At 42.7% G+C, this 18,983-nt stretch overlaps 1 protein-coding gene across 2 annotated transcripts; it reads right to left on the reverse strand.

The window, feature by feature from the left end:
* Positions 1-1,689: 1,689 nt before the first annotated feature.
* On the reverse strand, positions 1,690-17,994 carry arhgap45 (Rho GTPase activating protein 45). Of its 2 annotated transcripts, none has more exons than XM_011474387.3 (24): positions 17,495-17,994; positions 16,320-16,551; positions 15,542-15,724; positions 13,374-13,514; positions 13,195-13,279; positions 12,242-12,314; positions 12,023-12,101; positions 9,469-9,600; positions 9,337-9,398; positions 9,141-9,251; positions 8,960-9,040; positions 8,700-8,867; positions 8,320-8,457; positions 8,047-8,243; positions 7,382-7,488; positions 7,184-7,270; positions 6,949-7,047; positions 6,710-6,873; positions 5,059-5,247; positions 4,848-4,985; positions 3,291-3,547; positions 2,976-3,213; positions 2,648-2,750; positions 1,690-2,557 (listed from the first exon to the last, which is right to left on the reverse strand). In XM_011474387.3, exons 1-24 carry the CDS (start codon positions 17,765-17,767, stop codon positions 2,127-2,129), a joined length of 3,768 nt encoding a protein of 1,255 aa, XP_011472689.1. In that variant the 5' UTR covers positions 17,768-17,994; the 3' UTR covers positions 1,690-2,126. The 2 variants fall into 2 exon arrangements, with proteins under 2 accessions (XP_011472689.1, XP_011472690.1); XM_011474388.3 differs by lacking the exon at positions 17,495-17,994 and adding an exon at positions 16,927-17,406.
* Positions 17,995-18,983: the final 989 nt, after the last annotated feature.

Consider the following 18,983-nt stretch of genomic DNA (forward strand, 5'->3'; position numbering starts at 1 on the left):
TTTTACAGGAAGTCCATGCGTTTGCATGCTCTCCTCATGCACTGGTAACCCTTGTGCTATCCTAGGCACTTTACCATTGGGAGTTGGGTCATCTAGACCCACTAGACAGTGCGCTGAATATTTTTTCTTCAATGATTTGTGATCTTCACTGGTGTCCATGGATTAAATTAAATATTTCCACCTTTATCCACCTTTGTCATGGTAGGGAGAACACGTCAATGCAGGAGTGGGGTCATCTAAGACAGCACAAGGGGTATAACACTGAAATTATTACTTTAATTGTTGAGATATTTGAATCAGAGTCTACAATGAATCTAACTCAATGAACAGCCCTATTTGAAATATTACTAAAATAGGCAAAGACATTAACATTTACTTGAAAATGTAACAATATTTTACAGTCTCTTGCATGGGTGGGTTTTCTTCAGCTTTCTTCTACCGTTCAAAAACATGCTTCACATTCTGGTGGCTGCTCCGCTGCCGAACACTGACGCAAACCTCCCACCAGAGGCAGGGTGGGGTGGGGTTCAGTGTCTTGCCCAAGGACACATCGACACATGGGTGTGCAAGGCGGGAATCAAACCTGCAATATTACGATCATGGGTCGACCGCCCTACTGCTGCACCACGCCCCAAGAGTATTTAATTAAAGAGAGCGAGTAGTGAAGAAAAAAAAAGTACAACAACCCAAACTTTATTCAACTTATGGCATTCACAAAAAGTTTCAGGAAAGTACATGTCACAAGTCAAACTAATTCATTTGGACAGATTTTTGTGCGCTGTACCACAGAAAATCAAGTGGAGGTCATGACCACAACCAGAATTAAGGTGCACCAAGTGGATTTTCTAATTTTGGATAAATTAAAAGGATTGTAAGTCCACCTTGTGATTCAAAAAGTACAGTAAGGGTCACTTAATTGGCCCTGATTTAATTTTGATTCGTTAGATTTACAAATTTCTGACTGAGATGCACCACAAACCATAAAATATTTTTTTTCTTTTAAATCCCTGCTGACATTACCGTAGCTGCTAATACATTTGCAGCATTTAGAAAACCCTTTATGGTATGGACGTTTTTCTGTTCCATCAGATTCTGAATTTTTTTAAACATTTGAATTTTATTTCAAAAAACTTTCATATTTATGGCACAGAGTGCCTTTTACTTTGAAAGGAAGTGATATCATGAAACTGTAAAAGGTTTTAAACCATTTCACATTTTGTTGTCTTTCTGCCAAAAAACAACAGTTTACTTATATTATACAACAAAAATAAATACTAAATTTGTGCCTCATTTGTCTAAAGGGGGTGAAGTTTGTGACTCCTAATGGGTGGTTGTCAGAGAAAAATTGACCCGAATGGCAGTCCTCTGCTACAAAGCACAGTTATTTCTTCATACAGTGATACACACACTGAAGATGCTCGCATGTTGTCAACATCATGAACTGGAAGTTAGCCGTTTTCATGAGACCCATTCATGACCCAAGCATTGGCCTGTATCCAAGTTACAAATGACCTCTCCTCTTCTAGTGGTTTTTTTCCGTCATCTTTGTAAATGAAATATTTTTAGTTGGGATTCTCGTCACCATCTATAGCAGTTTGGGTTCGTTAAAGCTGGAGTCACCGTCTGCGAAATTCTTTGGTTTCTTTTCAGTCTTAACTTTCGGTTTTCATGAATTTCAGAACAGAAACCTTTTCAAAATAAGAGACTTTTATTAAAATAGCTCAAACAGCCATATGAAGGAAACAACATGTATCAGAAACAATTACTCATTTTCAAAATTATGAAAAAGGTAGAAACAACATCCTCAAAGACTGATGGAGCCTCTTTTTCTCAACTGAGAAAGGGCCTTAAAACAAAAAGATCAAGACAAAGTACATCAATAATCATTATTAAAGTAAGAGTTTTGAAATGAAAGGATCAAGTGCATCAAAGAGTATAAGACTTGCAGAGGTTTCACTGCCAGGTTAGCTCAACGCAGCTGCAAACAACCACACAGATGAAAACCTCAGAATCTGATCTGGAGGGTCAGAGCATTCTCTCCCTGTTGGGCTTTGGTACATCTAAAGTATAAAACACCACACAATCCTCTCATTCTCATCAACCGGACTCGTTCAACAGTCACAGCATCAGACAAACTCTGGCTCACTGTTACGCTTTCTGGTCAGGGCCAGTTTCTTTCCACACAGGCGTGTGAGCGCCGACAGACTCTGCGTGGGGGTCAGGGGCTGGTTGTTATTAGACTGGTTCACATTAAGCTCAGCCATGGAAGCTGTCAGATCCTGCTCTATGGGCACCTCCTCATCTGGGGGGGCGCTCTCTGGCAGAGCGGGGGGGTCTCCTTCCTCCGAGTTGTCCTGATCTTCCTGATATGGATCCTGATCCAGGCAGGGTTGGATGGCGGACTGGGCGGACAGATCCTCATTGTCCCAGAAAGTCAGCTGGTCGTCGTCCGTGCTAACTATGCTCTCCTGCTTAGTAAGACAGAAGACCCGGGTGCCGCTGTCATCCAGCTCCGAGTCAGAGTCCGGGAGCTGCTCGCTGGAGCCCAAAGAGCTTCCTGAACAGAAATGAAACAACAGCATTTAGAGTTCTCTATTGAAGATGGTAAGAATTCCAGGAAATTCTGATCTCCCTGAAGACAACGTACCGCATCCCTCCAGTTTGTCAGAGTCAGGCTTATTCTGCTCCTCTCTGCTGCTGTCCTCTTCTGCTGCAGATGGGCTCTCCATCTTTTCACGTTCGATATTTTCCTGAAGGGAGAAACAAATAAATGTGAATGACAATCTTTTCAGGGAGGAAAGAACCAAGCATAAAAATAAACGTGGTGCCTAAGCAGGACTGGCAGCTTGAATGTAAACCCGTCATTTCCATGTTTGGGTTCCCCTTCACCAGCTGATCAAATTGTCAGTAATTCCCAGCAACACTTTAGAAAACAATATTTTCCTTTTCTGGCCTTTGGTTTCTTCCATTCTTACCTGCTGAGCGGAGCTGGATTCAGGTTCAGACGGCTTGTTGGAGTGGGCTATTTTGCACTGAAAGATGGAGGAGTAAAAGACTATAAGGGCTTCCACTATGCGGGCCTGGTGGGGGTAATCCACCAGAGAAGACAGCGATATTGTTGCCCCCGTTGGACGGGGTCGTATCAGGGACGGCCCGAACACTATGCCCAGGTTACTGGGACTCATCTTGTTTTCTTCCTCCAACTCTGCGATTCTGAAAGGAGGATGAGATTTGTGAGCTGCTGTCAATCATCACCTTGTTACACCCGAAGGGCAGCTGAGGTCACTGACCTTCTCAGGTGGTGAATGATGTAGCGCAGCGTAGCAAAATTAGCCTTGGGCAGCTCCTTTAGGATCTCTTTAAGGCTGTCCACCAACGCCAGGACATCCGGGTCAGTGTCTGGGCCGAGGTCAATCAGCTCGGGTCCTCTGCTCACCGCCGGGTTGATGGCGCTTGGCTCAGACTCCTCCCCCTCACCATGCAGGCTCTCCTTTGCCATGCCCATGAGGGTGTTGTACAGGCGGAAAGGCATGATGGGTTCTGGCAGCTGCAGAAGTAGGAGCATTAGTCCAGATTAGGCAAACACCACCTTCCATTCAACAGCTTTCAACTAACATTAAAACACTTTCAAATGATCTATTTATTATTTGGTTTTCTTTTAAGTTCTTTTTTTAAAAAGGTTTGTGGGGATCTTTGGGCCAGTAAACACTAATTAATCATAGCCCAGATACATGAGGAATGGGACGCTTTTTTAAGGTTTAAAGCATTTTTTTTTAAATCTAATGTTTTTAGTTCTTCTTACCTGATATGTCAGTTTACAGAGAGTAGTCTAAAGTTACCTTAAATTATTTTGGATGAGAACCAAGTAAAACCAGATTTCCTTAACTCATCTTCTGCCTTTTGAGGACATTTCTGTTTCAAGATTTTATTTTGGACAAAGTGTAACATTAAGCAAAGATTTTTAAAACATCCCATCATTAAAAAGATTTTAAACAGATTCCTTTTAGCTTTAAAAATCCCAGAAAAATCAATTGAGACATTAATACACATCTGCATAACTTTATCTACAAAGAATAATCTATAATGTACTGATTGTTTATTCTTTGTCTATTTGTAATGGACACTTTTTTTGGTAGTAAATGTAGTACTGACTATTGAAAAGCTTTCCTACTGAATACAACATGGATTAACGTTGCTGCGCCTGTTAGGGATCCATTCATCTGCATGATGACATTTGTGCACAATGTGTTTGCTGCTCATGGAACGTTTTGTCCTCCATGTTTTAGTGGTTGATAAAGTTTACTTTAAAAATCTTTTGGACAGATATTTGGACTAGATATAAGATATATCTTATTGCTCACACTTGTGATAATCTGCATCCGCAGAATAAAACAAAATGCATCATTCTAAAATTAAAAAAGCAAGTATATTATTTCTAATACCTGTTTGTCACTCTGTATTTATTAATTTGATTAAATTAATGTTTCACCATTAAAATAATTATTTATATAGACAATAATTACTTACAAGTAGGATTCATGCCAAATTACAAACAGAAAAATATGAACTAAAAAAATGTGTATAAAAATGTTCACAGGGATAAATAATGGCTTAACTTTCCTCTTTCAGATTACAATAGATCAGCCAGTGATCAAAAGAAACACTTCATAAGATCTCCAGAATTACTCAAAATATATGGTTCATGCTTACATTAAAAGAAAGCAACGAGTTGGTGAAAATAAATACTTTTGTATAACTATGCCCTTACTGTCCATTTATCTGTTGTCATTACTTCCAGATGTGCGTTTAATCACGTGAGCGCTAAGCCTGTGTGGCTGTGTACGCACCTGTCTGAGGTAAAGCTTGAGGACGTTGCTGATGTCATGTGGCGAGCACTGGGACAGCTCCACCAGCTCCTTCCCATTCTCGAAGGCCTGGCACAGCTTCTCCACACGAGTCTTCACCCCATTCACTCTGTAAATCCCCTGTGAGGAGAAAGCAGCAGCTCAACCCCCACATCTTCAACCAAATCAGCAGACAGAGAAACAACGTTCTTACCTTCATCTTGAGCGCGCGTCTCTCAATCTCCGAGATGCACTTGGTGATGATGAAGGGGATGCAGTCACTGGCACAGCCGGCGACTTGAGCAAAGTCCCTGCCAAACAGCTGCAGGCGGCCCTGCAGCTTCTTGTGGCCACACTGGATGGCCAGAGTCTCCAGACAGCGCTTGTGACACGCCAGGAAACACTAAGAGCGGGGCAGAAAACCCAATAGAGCCCTCTCCAGTGACCAAAGAAGTGTACACAAAGAAACAGTCGAGTCTGTGCAAAACTGCAAGGAAATGCACAAGCAAGAAATCTACTAAAGGAAAAAAAGGGTTGAAGTGAAACTTGAAATAGAACCTGTTGCTCAGTGTTCAGACAGGAGACCTCTACCAAGACAAAACGTTTCTGAGGCCACCTAGTGTCAGATGGTGTCCACTACACCTAAATGTCTAAAAATTAAATTTAAAAAAGGCATATTTTGTGGTTCAGTACAAACACTTTGACAAGGTTGTCCAACTTTCTACTGTAACGTTTCTCATAAAAAAATTATAAAACATTTAAATAGTTCCCCAATATGAAAACGATAAGACTATTACGACATGAACTTTTTCTAATGTTTTCAGCTTTTACCAAACTGGTGAACCAATTCTGAACCACAAAGGAGTTTCTCCAGTGGAAGTATTGATGGTCAATGATCAACGGCTCTTTAGGTTGTTATGATGCATGTGTTCAGTCCGACATAGGTGAGAAAACTGAGGAAAACATTTGTTTTAGAAAATTCTGCATGACGTTGGTTTACAGCGTTTCCTCGCTGCATTACAGTTCACGCTCTAGTTGCTTACAGATTTTTTTTTTCGGAGCAGTTTTGCATGTTTTTTTTTTCCCAGCAACTCCCTGTCAAGAGAGAACAGATCGTTCTACTATTTGTTTTTTTTCACATGGCCTAAATTTGATAACATTTATTAGGATTATCTTTCAAGCGGCTGGATGGTTCAGTTGGCTGCATGCAGGACTGGCACATAGGAAACCAGGGTTTGATTCCAAGGTAGTGCAATGAGTTTAATTCAGTGACCCTTCATGCCACTGCCTAATTTTGTCTGAGTTTCCCTGTGCCAGTCCCCAGTACGGATAAAAACAGCGAAGGGCATCCGGCGTGAAACACTGCCAGTGACAGTTGATTTGACTGTGGCGCTCCCTGAAGGGATACACCAAAAGCTGTTCAGTTTCCTGATTGGCTGTTGATTTTAATCTCCTCTGTGCCGTGTCTCCTGAGCAGAATGCGTTCAGATTGCCAAATTTACATTCATGGATAGTGATCCGATCACAGGGGATGTGGCATTATACAAGTTCGCTTCCTCCTACTCCCTTTCAAGCAACCAATTAAACTCCTTAGTCAGGTTTCTATTCATGATTAAGAGAAAATTTGAATTATTTGCAAGAGCATTTGGATGTATGCGTATGTATTCACGACTAATTATCCTAGGTTTGCCACATCTCTATATAGATGTATGTTTCTGGTTGGTTTAGGTTGCTTTTGTTTTTCCATTTGATTGCTTGAAATAAATAATTTCCTGATGATGCTGGCTTGCAACTGAAATCTATTTCTTACACAGGAGTCAAAGTGTTGCACCAGTAAAAACAAAAACAAAAACAAAAAAACTCACCTCCTCACACTCCGCCCCTTGAAAGTAAACGTAGCTGTCGCACTCGCGACACTTGGAAGGCGCCCGAAGCTTCCTCAGTCTGTGGGTCTTGGCTGCTTTAGACAGGCCAATGTTACGGAAAGGTCTGGTAGAGACGACCACATCTGGATCCATCCCGTTCATGTCTACATACAACAGGCTTAGTGACACACAAATAAAGAAGCGATGGCTGTTCTGATGACAAAATCTGAAAGCTTTACTTGTTTCGAATGAGGAGACGTTTCCGTCTTTCTCGTCTGCGTCTTCATCTGAAGACATCGTCCCAGTCGATGACGTCCGAGCAATTTTTTCAATATCGCCTGAAACCAAAACTTGCTTTACAAAAAAAAAATGTATGACAAGCTCCTTACACTCACTTTTGAGCTACTGTAAATATAATAAAAATAATTTCTAGAACATTCTATTTTAAAGGGGAACACAAAGCTACATTCATACTTGTGCTGGCATTGAGGAAATCGATGCCTCCGTCTCCTCCAACACTGTCATTGCTGATTGTTGAACCCCATGATTTGTGTCCCTGTTCTGTTAACGCAGAGAATAAAAAACAAACAAAAACGTTTTAACATAAAAGCCCAAATTCTGGCAGAGGGGTTTTTTTTTTCCAGGAAAAAAGCAGCACGACGCATCACGTACTCTTGCGTTGAGCCTCCGCATTTCCAGATGAGGCCTCCACACTGATGACGGGGCACTCCGAGGGCGGGTCTGTGTTGAAACTGTCATTTCTGGGTCTGTGGCCATGCCTGTAATCGATTGTCTTTCATTCATCACATTTTACAACAACATCATTGCAACCATTGTGTACAATTTGAGACATAATTTATACTGTCCTTTTTCTAAAGCTGACCGCTTAGTGTTACGACCGCACATCTGTAACTCTGATAAAGACCCTCTCCAGTCATCTTTTGTAAAGCGTTCTCAGTGGTCTATTAAATATGTTTATGCTGAGAAAAAAAACTGTTTTATTCTCTAGGACATAATTTCTGCAGAGCAACACACTTTTGTCAGAAATTCACCGCTGAGTTGTGGGCGGGACTGTTGACAAGGAATAACCCAACCCCACTTCCAGTTATCCATCTGTTTTTGTGCTCTCTGGTTAGCATACAGCCTTTCACAACTCTGTCCTAACATTTTCTTTTGGTTTTTATGCTGCATGTGTTACATGATGGCGCCAAAAATGGCGAGCAACGTTGGAGTAATTCAGCTATACAGTTTTGAGTCAGATTACAGTTCAGACGAGGAAAACAAAGATGAACACGGATCTATTTGTCTGCAAGTGCATGCATCAGAATGGATCTTACGATGTTCCTGAGCTGGATGGCGAGTATGTCTCAAAGACGTAGTGGACAGTGGGCTGACCAGGCAGCTGCAGGTCTCGCACGTGGGCGGCGTACTGCTGGCCCGGGTCGTACAGTTTACTGCTCTCACACAGAGTCTGATAGTGGACTGGTAGAGCTACCGTCTGCATGTGCATGAGCTGATAATACGAGATGGTTGCCTGCAGGAAAAAGTCAAATTTAACACACAAAAAGGGCTTTCTCGTCAAAACTGAGAAGTTTTCAGGTTGTCCTCACCGAGCGGAGGGTCTGATCGCTCTGTTTGATGATGTCCTGCAACTGTCTCAGCACTGTGACCTTTGTGTGCTCCAGCTCCAGCTGTTGGGTGGTGGCGTCAGCTATGCAAGTGCGATAGGTGGCCTCTGCTTCGACCGCCTGCACAGACAGACACTCTTGATTCACTGCTCTCCTTTCTCTGTCTTTATCGCTCACGTTTTACCCACAATTTGATTGAACAAAAACTTCAAATCTGCAACAGACTGACAACCTGCCCAGGATGTACCCTGCCTATACCCATCAGTAGCTTGGATAGGCTCCAGCAACAATACGAACTCAGAAGAGATACGGTGGGTTTGGAAGATAGGTGGCTGCATTTAGATAAAGTTGCCTATTCCAACCTTGTTGCGAGCTTCTTCTTCCAGACGCTTCTTCTTCTCCACCGACTTTGCAGTAGACCCTGTTCCTTCCTCCTCAGCTCGGCAAGTTGCCGTTTTTGCTTTCTCGTACTCTTCACAACGAGCCATGTAGGCCTGCTTGGCTTTCCGCAAGTTTGCCTCACATTCAAGCTGAAAACAGATAGCCACCCATGAAACCCATATTCTTAAGAAAAACACGATGCAAATGCATGGATGGTGAAGTGAAGACAACAAAAACCTACTAGCTTTCTCCTAGCTCGAAACCAATTCTCCTTGATCTCCTTTCGCTTCTTCTCGTGCTCCTGCTTGCGCTGCGTCAGCGGCTGCTCGGCCAACGTTCATGCAAGGAACAAAAGATCAAGAGTTACAATGCTGCAGATGAATTCAAGAGCCAGGCTGAAGCTAAGGCTTTGGTGCATTTGCCTGGACAAAGGTTTGGCTTTGCAGGGTGTTGCTGGCTTGCTGCAGCCCCACGCTCTGCTCCTGGTCCTGCTCCAGAGCCAGAGAGTAGATGGAGAAAAGCGGCATGTGGGGCTGAGTGAGAGAGAGAAGACATTTTTGTCAAACACGTCAAAAATGGGAAAAGTCCATCTCTGAAGGTAAGTTGAAGGTTATTTACATGGGTTATGCTGTGCTTGCAGGACTGATATAACTTCTGGAGGCCTTTAGAAAACTCCATTTCTGGAAAAACAGAAGATCTGTTGTGACTCTGTGACCTCTCACAGTGCACACGCGCGGTCAGTCCACTTACCCAACGAAGTTCTCTTTTCCACGTAGCTTATCAAGTCCTTCATGTACTTGGCAGTGCTTTTGGCATAAAGAAGAGCTGAATCCACCCCTCCCTCACTGTGCTGAAGGATCACATCCACTTCCTCAACTCTGCCTGCGCATTGACACACCAACATTCGTCAGTAAAAAGCTTAAAATGGCGACAGGCTGTTTTTTTTTGTCATAGCGGGAAGTTCACATCAAAAGCCTTGTAATTTATTCAAGTATTGTAGGGGTGTAGCCTTTTACGACGGAGTATTAGGGCCACCAAAAAAAAAAAAAAAAAAAAAAAGTTAAATTACGAGTTTTTATCTTGTAAATTTATGAGAAATAACTCGTAAATTTACAAGATTTTAAGTGGAAGTGAGCATCATGCAGAGCAGCAGGTGAACGCCGCGCAGCAACAAAGCAGACCGACTAAACTCAGTTGAACAGGTGAGCTGAATGAGCTTGAACGTTCCAAATATCTGGAAGTTCATTTTTTTGATTTACAATTTATTAAAGTTTTATTTATTGATGGTTGGTTTGCAGGATCCCTGCAGCCCGATGAAGCCATCAGTGTCCCTGCAGCTTTCCACTTCAATCCTTTCTTCCTCCACCAAAAACAAGATCTCTACGTTTGTGTGACGCTTCCGTCTGAGGAGGAGGATCACTTTTTTGGCATTTTCAACGTTTTAATGCTAATATAATAGACTATTTTCATTCATCGTTGTTGTTTAATGATATAACGGGACGTTTACTTCCGCATTGGTGTTCGGATCTGATGACAGGTTCATGACGTAAGGTGACAGATGAACTTCAGGGTTTGTGAATGAAAAGGAGAATAAAGGCTGCAGCGATCCTCTACACCCAAACGTGTCTCTGAGCTCCTTATTTTACAGATGAAACTCCGCTTTACTGACACCGAACCCCGGAAAGACGGCTCCACTGACAATAATCTGATTTTGAGTCGCCAAAGGTTCAGAATCTCTTTGTTTTAAACCTATAATAATCCGGAAATAAAGCTTCACAAAAGCCTCCACATCTATCATCTTCAAGCGATGCTCCGATAAACGGAAAGATTCAGTGTTTTTTCCTTGTTAATCTATGACTTTTTTCTCGTAAATTTACGAGAAAAAAACTCGTAAACTTACAACTTTTTTCTCGTAAATTTACTAGAAAAAAGTCGTAATTTTCCTTTTTTTTTTTTTTTGGTGGCCCTAAAACTCCGTTGTAGCCTTTAATCGACTTCATCGATGAATTGATTTATATTTCTACCATCCAACCACATAAATCTGTCTTTGGAAGTTGTTAATATAATTGACCTATCCTGTTATAAAAATGTTTCAAAATTCAATGTATAAATAAGCTGCCCAAAGTGTCTCTACGGTTTAGTGACTTGTAACAATTAATGGAGCTAGAAAAGATTAAATACACTCTGTGGGGGCTCCAGAGTCAAATTTCTATCTGTGTGGGGCCTGATGCCATCATACTTTAATGAGCTCAAAACTGTTTCTAAGTAACAGATTCCAAGTACTCTCCTGTTAAGATATTTTGGTTTCTTGTGTCATTGTCACACTGAGCCTTAGTGGTGCATTCCTGCTTATTTCACTTGAAGTAATCATTTGTTTCATTTTTTGGACGCCCCTCCTGTTCTGTGGGGTGGGGTTCTGCTGTTTGTTTGTCTTGTTTAAAAAAAGGGGGAAAAAAAGAAAAGAGCATTGTTTGAATAACTTCTGACATTTGCTTTTGTTTCTGTACATGTTCTGTATTTCTGGTGCTCAATAAAAAAAGATTAAATTCTAAATTAAATTCATTGGCTATATCAATATTGGAAAATACTATATTTTCAGTCCAATGTAATGATTGGAATTCTGCAAAGACATACAGTGTGCCATGATGTATGCTAGAATGTTCTAATAATGTTCTGTTTGTATTATTTTATTGTGGAAAAACAACAGTGGGCTGAACTTTAAACTAAATTCTTGTTTACTTGTGTGTACACATATTTAATTTACACTTGACTATCTAAAGAAGAACAAGGAATCTGGAAAACATCCCCTTCACTGTTCAGTAACCAGGTGTTCATCTCTGAGACACTGGTTGAAGTTTTGGCTAAAGATCTTCTGGATCCATTTTAGTTTAATGAATCTATCGTTCAAAACGAACCAAATCAACTACTAAGGAGTATTTCTTTACCGAGAAGGTAGGTCTAAGGGCAGGGATGCCCAGTTTAGATAATTCTGTTTAGTTAGTTCAGTTTAGAATTTTCCTATTAAATTCTATGCCTTCATGATCCTTTGATTTTGTGTTTACCTTACAATTACCGGTATGAATCCCATTGAGATGACTATATATGTATAAGACCTTTACCATAAAAGTTTCATGTCTTATGGTTTTTTTTTTCCAAACTATGAGCCTCTATTCTCTGTTCAGAGAATTTAAAAGCTGCTAAATAAGGAGTCAAAAAAGGATTACTGTTGCATTACTGCTAAAACCAGATATTTGAGCTTTGTAAAATGACTGTAAACTGTCCAGACTCAGGTGGTGCTGCCTACCCAGGTCCTGCAGGTCATTCTTAAAGTGTCCACCGTCCCCTCCCTGGCCTCCTGCTGCTGCATATAAATTCTCCATTGACTGTCAAACACAAAAATGATTCATAACAGATTCAAAGGGGATTTTTTTTCTCCACCATTCAGAGGAAAGCAGGAAACTGAAATATCTCTCTGTAAAGTATTTATGATGAAGTTGGTAAATGGAGGTGGGGGGAACCTCACCCTGCTCTTCTCAGTCGGCAGCAGAGAGAGCAGCGTGCTGCTGTCCACCTCTCCCATCAGCAGCTCTGAAACGCTGAGAGAAAAAAAAACACACACACACACACACACACACACACACAGGAGCATCTTTACAGCGAGGCAGAAACAGGCTTGTTTTTAGGACACCAGGCAGGGTTTAAAGAGGAAGAGGGCAGAGTGAAACCCTGACAGGTACAGCGCTAACAGGAAGTGATCAATTTCAACTCCTACACTCAAACATTATCACTTTGTTTTTCTTACAGGACACTTTTTTTTTCCAATTTACAATGAATTTGTTTTAACATAACAAGCTACGTTAGAGAAAAGCAGTGCCATCCAGGCATTCGCTGTTATTGAACGGCAAAACGAGTCAGAGGAAGAGCGGAGGGGGGAAAGCGGAAACCGCCTTGTCAGACAGATTTCAACCGTCCCTGCCAACTCACTTCCTCCTGCAGCTCTGTGACAGCTGTCTAAACGTCCAAACAGTACAAAGATGATAAGCCGATGGAGCTCAAACTGCACTTAAAAGATCATTTTAATTTTATCTTTTGAGTGACAAAGATAATTCAGAAAGAAAAGTAAATGAAGCTTTGTTTTTTTTTGTAGTTCCCAACTAGAACTTATTTTTAGGAGATTCTAACAGGTTAATAAAGATTTATCGTCTTTTGTTCCTTCTTTTGTGTTCCTCCACGCAGCAATCAGGTAGTCGAGAACATCTTCAACTATCGGTTTGGTGACGACAGATGAAAAACCACTTCCTGTTTTTGGCTTCGTCTCATGCAAATGTCTCACCATCACCGCACTTCTCTTTCATTCCCAAAAGCAGACTCTCGTCTGCACTTCCACGCGCCACCTGACTGCTGAGAGTGTGCGCACAGAGGCTATATGACTAAGGCAGATCTTTGGCTTGTGATTCTATGACGTCAAACACTTACTTGCTGCTAAAAGCCACTGCAATGGTTTCAATCGCTTTCTCAAAGTCCATCTTATCTGCCTCGTTACACGCCTCATAGTGGAAACCTGAAAATTGTTCATATTTTCAAGTTACTTGATGCTGAAAACGTATTTTCTCTTAACCGAGCGCTGCTGAAAGATCTCCGAGCTGTCAACTCACCTTTAACCTTTGATATGAGTTTCCCAGCAGCAGTGAGTATCTCCACAGTGTTGAGCAGAGGGTATGTGTTGATGACCTGACGGAGATTCCGCAAAACTTCTCCCAAGCACTCGTGAGCCACCGGTCGCTGGCTTTCCTTACCTGCGTGAGAACAACGCTGTATAAGAAGAGGTGGCAACAAAATGGCTGATGAGTTCAGACACAAAACGCTGACGATAAGATTCTTTCTCGGAAGCCGACAGCTTATGGAAGCTCACAAGAATGGATCATTTTTTACTGAAGTTCACTGAGGTGGTGAGCACCAAGAAAACCGCTGCTTTGTTATCATAACACGCATCTCTGTTTCAGTTTGAAGAGAAAAAGAAAAAAAACTGCAACTGAGACAAACTTTTCTGGTTTAAAACTGTACAGGCATAATTTTAATATATCTGAAAGGTCTATGAATGCAGGCATGTTCCCCTCCATGTTGATTTAAAAACATTACAACATGGAGGTGACAGATGGAGACAAAAAGGTCAAAAGGGCATTTTTTGATCCATTTTAAAAAGGGTTTCCCATTTCCAGGAGTTTATTAGAAATTCGCCTCTGAGTTGTGGGGCGGGACTGTTGGCACGGAGTAAACCCACCCCCAATTCCCATCACCCATCTGTTGACATCCTCTCCCGGTAGCTCACACCCCCCCAACATCACATGACCAGGGCACCAGGGCAACAAAGATGGTGACCAATATTGGAGCTATCCAGCCGTACAGCTTTGAGTCAGATTCCAGCTCAGACGGGGAGAATGAAGACTTAAGTGGATCAAGTCGTCTGCAAGGGGATGCATCAGAATGGAGCAGAGCAGGGAGCTTGTGGGTCAACGATCTGAATACAGAAATACTCCAAAAAAATGTAATTTTATGCCTATGTTTCTCTTTTTATTTCCTTCATTATGAGAACTACACCACAAAAACAAGTTAAAAACAATTTTCATCTAAGTGGGTCTATTATATTATCATATTTGACTCTTATTTTGTTTTTTTTTATATCAGAAGAATGTTGTTTAATGGCCTGATGAATGGCCGGTTAACTTAAAAACAAAAAGAAAAGCTTCCAGTTCCAATTATGGCAATAATGGCATTATTGAGATTGCAGGGCAGCAGGTATGAGAAACTGTCACTCACCTGGCATCTTTTAAGAAAAACTATACGCTCATACGTGTTGCCGATGAGCGGCTGCAGCCTTGTTTTTGCACAAGTTTGTTCCAATATTCTCTAATAATACAAGCATTAGCTGTGCAGTCTGCTGTTCAAATAGCTTATTTGACAGAGGAGGACAGTCAGCCCTTAAAGCGTGTCAGAAAAACAGCTTTTTCTATTGCTTAATGAGAAAATATCACTTTGAGACAAATCTTGTTGTTGAATATTTAGAAAAATGACCAACTTGGAGAAGGCTCTCCAGGTTCAGAACAGCAGCAGGTGGACGAACCGTGAATTTTATGTCACACTAAGAGCAGTTGAGGCAGGGAAATACGGCCTTTGTGTTTGCTTCCTGTTTGAAAGATTTACATAGAACAGATAACAGAAGAAGGGCACTCAAAACCGAAAAGCAAAGACTCTTCCAGCAGGTGAAATCCAGGGTGGGGTGCTGGGTTGCTCTCTGCGTCAAGCTCAGGTGCTCTGCACAGGATGGAGCACACACGTGGGGCTGCAGCACGCATGAAGCTGGCTTCCTCAAGCCAACAAGAGTGCAACTCGGAGGGTGCAGCGGAAACAAACCTTTCAGCTGGAGAGAGGAAGCTCACAGCGCTCTTGTGCACACAGGCTCCGCCCCTTCAATGATCTTATGCATCGTGTCTGTGAGCATGGCTGATGTAACACTAACAATAGGCCGTTAATTGGGCACCTCTTGCTCTATTCATGTGAGGTCTTGTGGAGGGGAAACAGCAAGAGAAGCCAAACAGCTTTGTTCGGTCTGCAAACTTGCAGGAAAAAAAAAAACAACTGCGTCGAGCCACAGAGGGGAAAACAAACAGTTCTTCATCGGCTCTACTGCACGACACAGAAGACTGCCAGAGGGCCACACAGGAGCCCCACTCATTGTGACAGGCAGGCCGGTAAATATTTGGAGCCTTCTTGTGAGGGTTATCTTGTGACGGGCTTTGACCCCCCCCCTGGGAGCCCGTCTTACCTTCAGTCAGAACCACGTCCTTCAGCTTCTCCACAGCTTCTGCGAAGCGGGCCACATCTCTCAGCAAGGCCGGGATGTCCTCCACTTCAATGGCTGTGCTCTCTGGGGTCTCAGACTGAGGAGAGGGGGTCAAGGTGCCCTTTCCCTGGCCTTTGGTGTGGACCCATGATGGGAGAGGAAAACCTGTAAAAAAAAAAATGTTTTTAATTTGATCTTTATGTTGTAAAACTAAAAAGGAATAAACTACCAAATGTATATAAATTGCCTTTACATCTGAGGAATTTTCTCATTTCCTTTTTTTAGAAGGTCAAACATTCTTGTCCTTCAAACATTAAACAACTTTGTTCCACATTTGGTGAGACACAAATTCTTCTATGGAAAATCAGATCAAAAATGTACCAATCGTTACATTTTTCTCCCAAGAGCTGAAACTCACTGGGGCAGGGGGTGAGCCGGGCTGGAGCAACAACAAACCAGATTGTTAAAGAATTTATTCAATGGAGTAAGCTGCTCCTTTCACTCTTAGTTAAGGATCTTTGAAATGTTGGGCAGAGCACTAAGAAACAGATGTTTAGCATTGATAAGTGCAAGTTGATGTGATGGCGTCCAAAAATATCAAGGTGGACAGAGTGACAATTGATGCATTTTGAAGAGATTTGCCAGTAATTTAAGGAAGTTTTTGTCATTTCAGTTGTGAACCTGTGCAGGACGTGTAGTTTCAGCTCAGGTGTGATTTCTGAAGCACATTTTTAAACCTCGTGGGTGTTTCAAAGCAGACCTGCAGCGCTGGCGTGACGGCTCAACGCGGTCGGCCTCTTCAGCGTGGACACCGGGGACGGGCAGCCCACTCCTTGCATTGTCCCCACCTTGGCATGCTGAGGGTTCGGGGTCCCGGGGCACGACAAGGAGGAGTCGACGGCGTTCAGGTTAAGCGTCGAGGAAGAGGATGGTGAGGATGAGAGACAGGTGTCGGCTCCATCCTTTCGAGGCTGCTCCTGAAGAATGGAGAGCTGAGGGACAAAGACAAAACAGTCACTTCTGGGCCTCCAGCGTTTGCCGGAGGTAAACGCAGAGGAAGACTTTCACAAGATCCTGCGCTGCGTTGTGCAACACTTCCTGAGTGCAAGCTGCGATCGGGTGTGGCCTACTGCGCATGGCGCTGAACTATATGTTCGGTTTACAATACAGACAGTTGAGGACGACTTTTTCAAAGAGGAAAAACACCAAACACACAAAGACAGTTTTAAGTTCACATGTACGGCGCAACCTTCGTTTGGTGGTTTTTAAATTTCATCTCGACTATCAGTTCAGTTACAGAACCTAAATCTGAAATCATACATACTCATGCATCCTGCTTTTCAGGACATGAATACACAGAGACGTACCTGCTTAAGCCATATGCTGTGCCTGTTGGGCAGAATGTCCAGCTTGTCCTTGCTTTTGGACTCAGCTTTCTTAACCCTCTGACCAGTCGAGTAAGGGTTGTAGCTACTTTTCCCCCCACGTTTCAGCATATTTCTGCCTTTGAGTTGGTCCGCATCCTAACTGCAGCCTGAATCTAAAGTACAGCCCTGTGCCGCTTCAGCGCCGAAAACCCCCACAGGATGGGTACTTCCTATGTGCTGCTGTCCAGATCTGAGTCGTAGAAGTTGCGTCAGGTGCACATCTGCACATCCAGCCCCATGACACTACACTTTGGCTGAGGTGGCTTCAAACAGGTGACCCTTTCTTATTCGGATCATGGCGGCATGGAGGCAGGAACACAAGCTGCAGTTGACTAAACAAATCTGGAAGCAGGTGTGAAGAGTATACATAAACAAGAGCACAAAGACGCACAACTATTCCTCCTGGTCCTTCTCTCTGCAGCCTGCCCACTCCAGCTGAAGGTCATCTGACTACGCGCACGCGCGCACACAAACACACACACAGAAACCAGAAGTGATGGTTACTCACAGAGGAGGCGCCGCTCTGCGGCCCGGGGCTTCCTGCTCGGCTCTTCTTCGAGATGGATGGGGTTTTGATCAGATCCCGTCTCTTCTTGGTGAACATCTTCAGGGTGCCTTTGCCGTCCATCCCCACCGCCTTCAGCTTCACGTACAGCCCCCCCACCCACCCCCCAACTCGCCACTTGTTCGCTTTGGCGCTCGTCGGGAGCTCTGTGCCCTCGAGGCCGACTCGCAGCCACGGTGACGGTCTGTCTGTCTTCCTCCTCCTGCTGTCGCTCATCGAGCCGCGCAGGCTCACAGACGGAGAGACAGACAACTCACCGCAAACTGTCTCGCGGCATCCGCCCCGCGCGCGCTGGGGGAGGAGAGTTTACCAAGGGGGGGGGGGGATTTTTGTTGTCGTTTGTTTTACAACCCTTTAAAAGAGATAATAATAAGTTTAAGTTAATAGGTTTTTTATTAAACAAATTTCCTTGTGAGTTAAAAGTTAACTTAGTGTAATGCCGCGAGCCAAGCACGAGCACACACTGAAAGTTACAGCAATCACTCGATCCGGGCGCACGTGCGCTTCCAAGATGTATTGTCCCACCCCCGCGTGCGCGGTGCACCTGCTGCAGGTACGAACTCAGGTTGATCCACCCCCAACGTTTCCCAGCGAGCTTCAGAACACAAATTAATGAGACATTCAGGCCTATAACTGAACAACAAAACATAAAAAGTCTTCTAAATCTCAATGTGATTTATCTGCATCATCTTTTGATGGAAAAACATATTAACTTTAGAATTTCATTCCCCCCCAATTATTTTAAACATACTTATGTTGCCACGGAGGTTGTTTACAAAAAGATGGAGATGTTAATTATTTTTTTGTGATTCTTTGGAAGGAATCTTTTGTTCCGACATTTGATTTGAATAACTAGATCCAGGATCCAGGGAATTTCCTAGAGTGCCAAAGGGAACACAGTGAGTACTATGTAATTTACCCTTGGTTGGTGTGCGTAAAAGATGCAAACTGGGCAGCGGCGCAATAGTATTACCCGGTTATCTAGAGTTAAACGAGAAAAATGCTGACATGCTTGTTGAGGCTGCAAATAAAACAATTTTGCATCAAGCTAAATTTAATGCTGGCCACTGTAGGCTTCTCAAGCCTTGATCCCTCATCAGTGCAGGGTAGACACACACAAGGGCCAGACCATACCTCAAAGTTCAATACTCTACTCCTACTCGTTGCACCTGAAATTTCTTCGTCAATCAGTATTCATAAATCAACAGCAAATCCACATTTAGGTGCCCGTTTTGCCCCCTCAACTGGGATCTTAGTAGTAAAACTACTACTAACAATTAACAAATGGTTGGTAATAAAACCTGTTTAGTCAGGAAATAACTCTTTCATTGTTTGATCTACTGTTAAAGCATTCCCATGGGTCTTTTAATTATGATTATACTATACTTTTAGCTATAACTAAAAAATATGTTTGTTTTCTCGGACGGAACAG

Source organism: Oryzias latipes, chromosome 4 (assembly GCF_002234675.1).
Source record: "Oryzias latipes chromosome 4, ASM223467v1".
NCBI classification, from domain to species: domain Eukaryota; kingdom Metazoa; phylum Chordata; class Actinopteri; order Beloniformes; family Adrianichthyidae; genus Oryzias; species Oryzias latipes.

Excerpts from the sequence above, each read along its gene's own strand:
- arhgap45 (XM_011474387.3), bottom strand. The coding sequence starts at position 17,767 with ATGAGCGACAGCAGGAGGAGGAAGACAGACAGACCGTCACCGTGGCTG. Across the intron at positions 13,515-15,541 it reads GGACGTGGTTCTGACTGAAG|GTAAGGAAAGCCAGCGACCG; the intron begins GTAAGACGGGCT and ends GTTCTCACGCAG. Across the intron at positions 7,489-8,046 it reads CCATCCAGCTCAGGAACATC|GCATGGCCACAGACCCAGAA; the intron begins GTAAGATCCATT and ends AATCGATTACAG.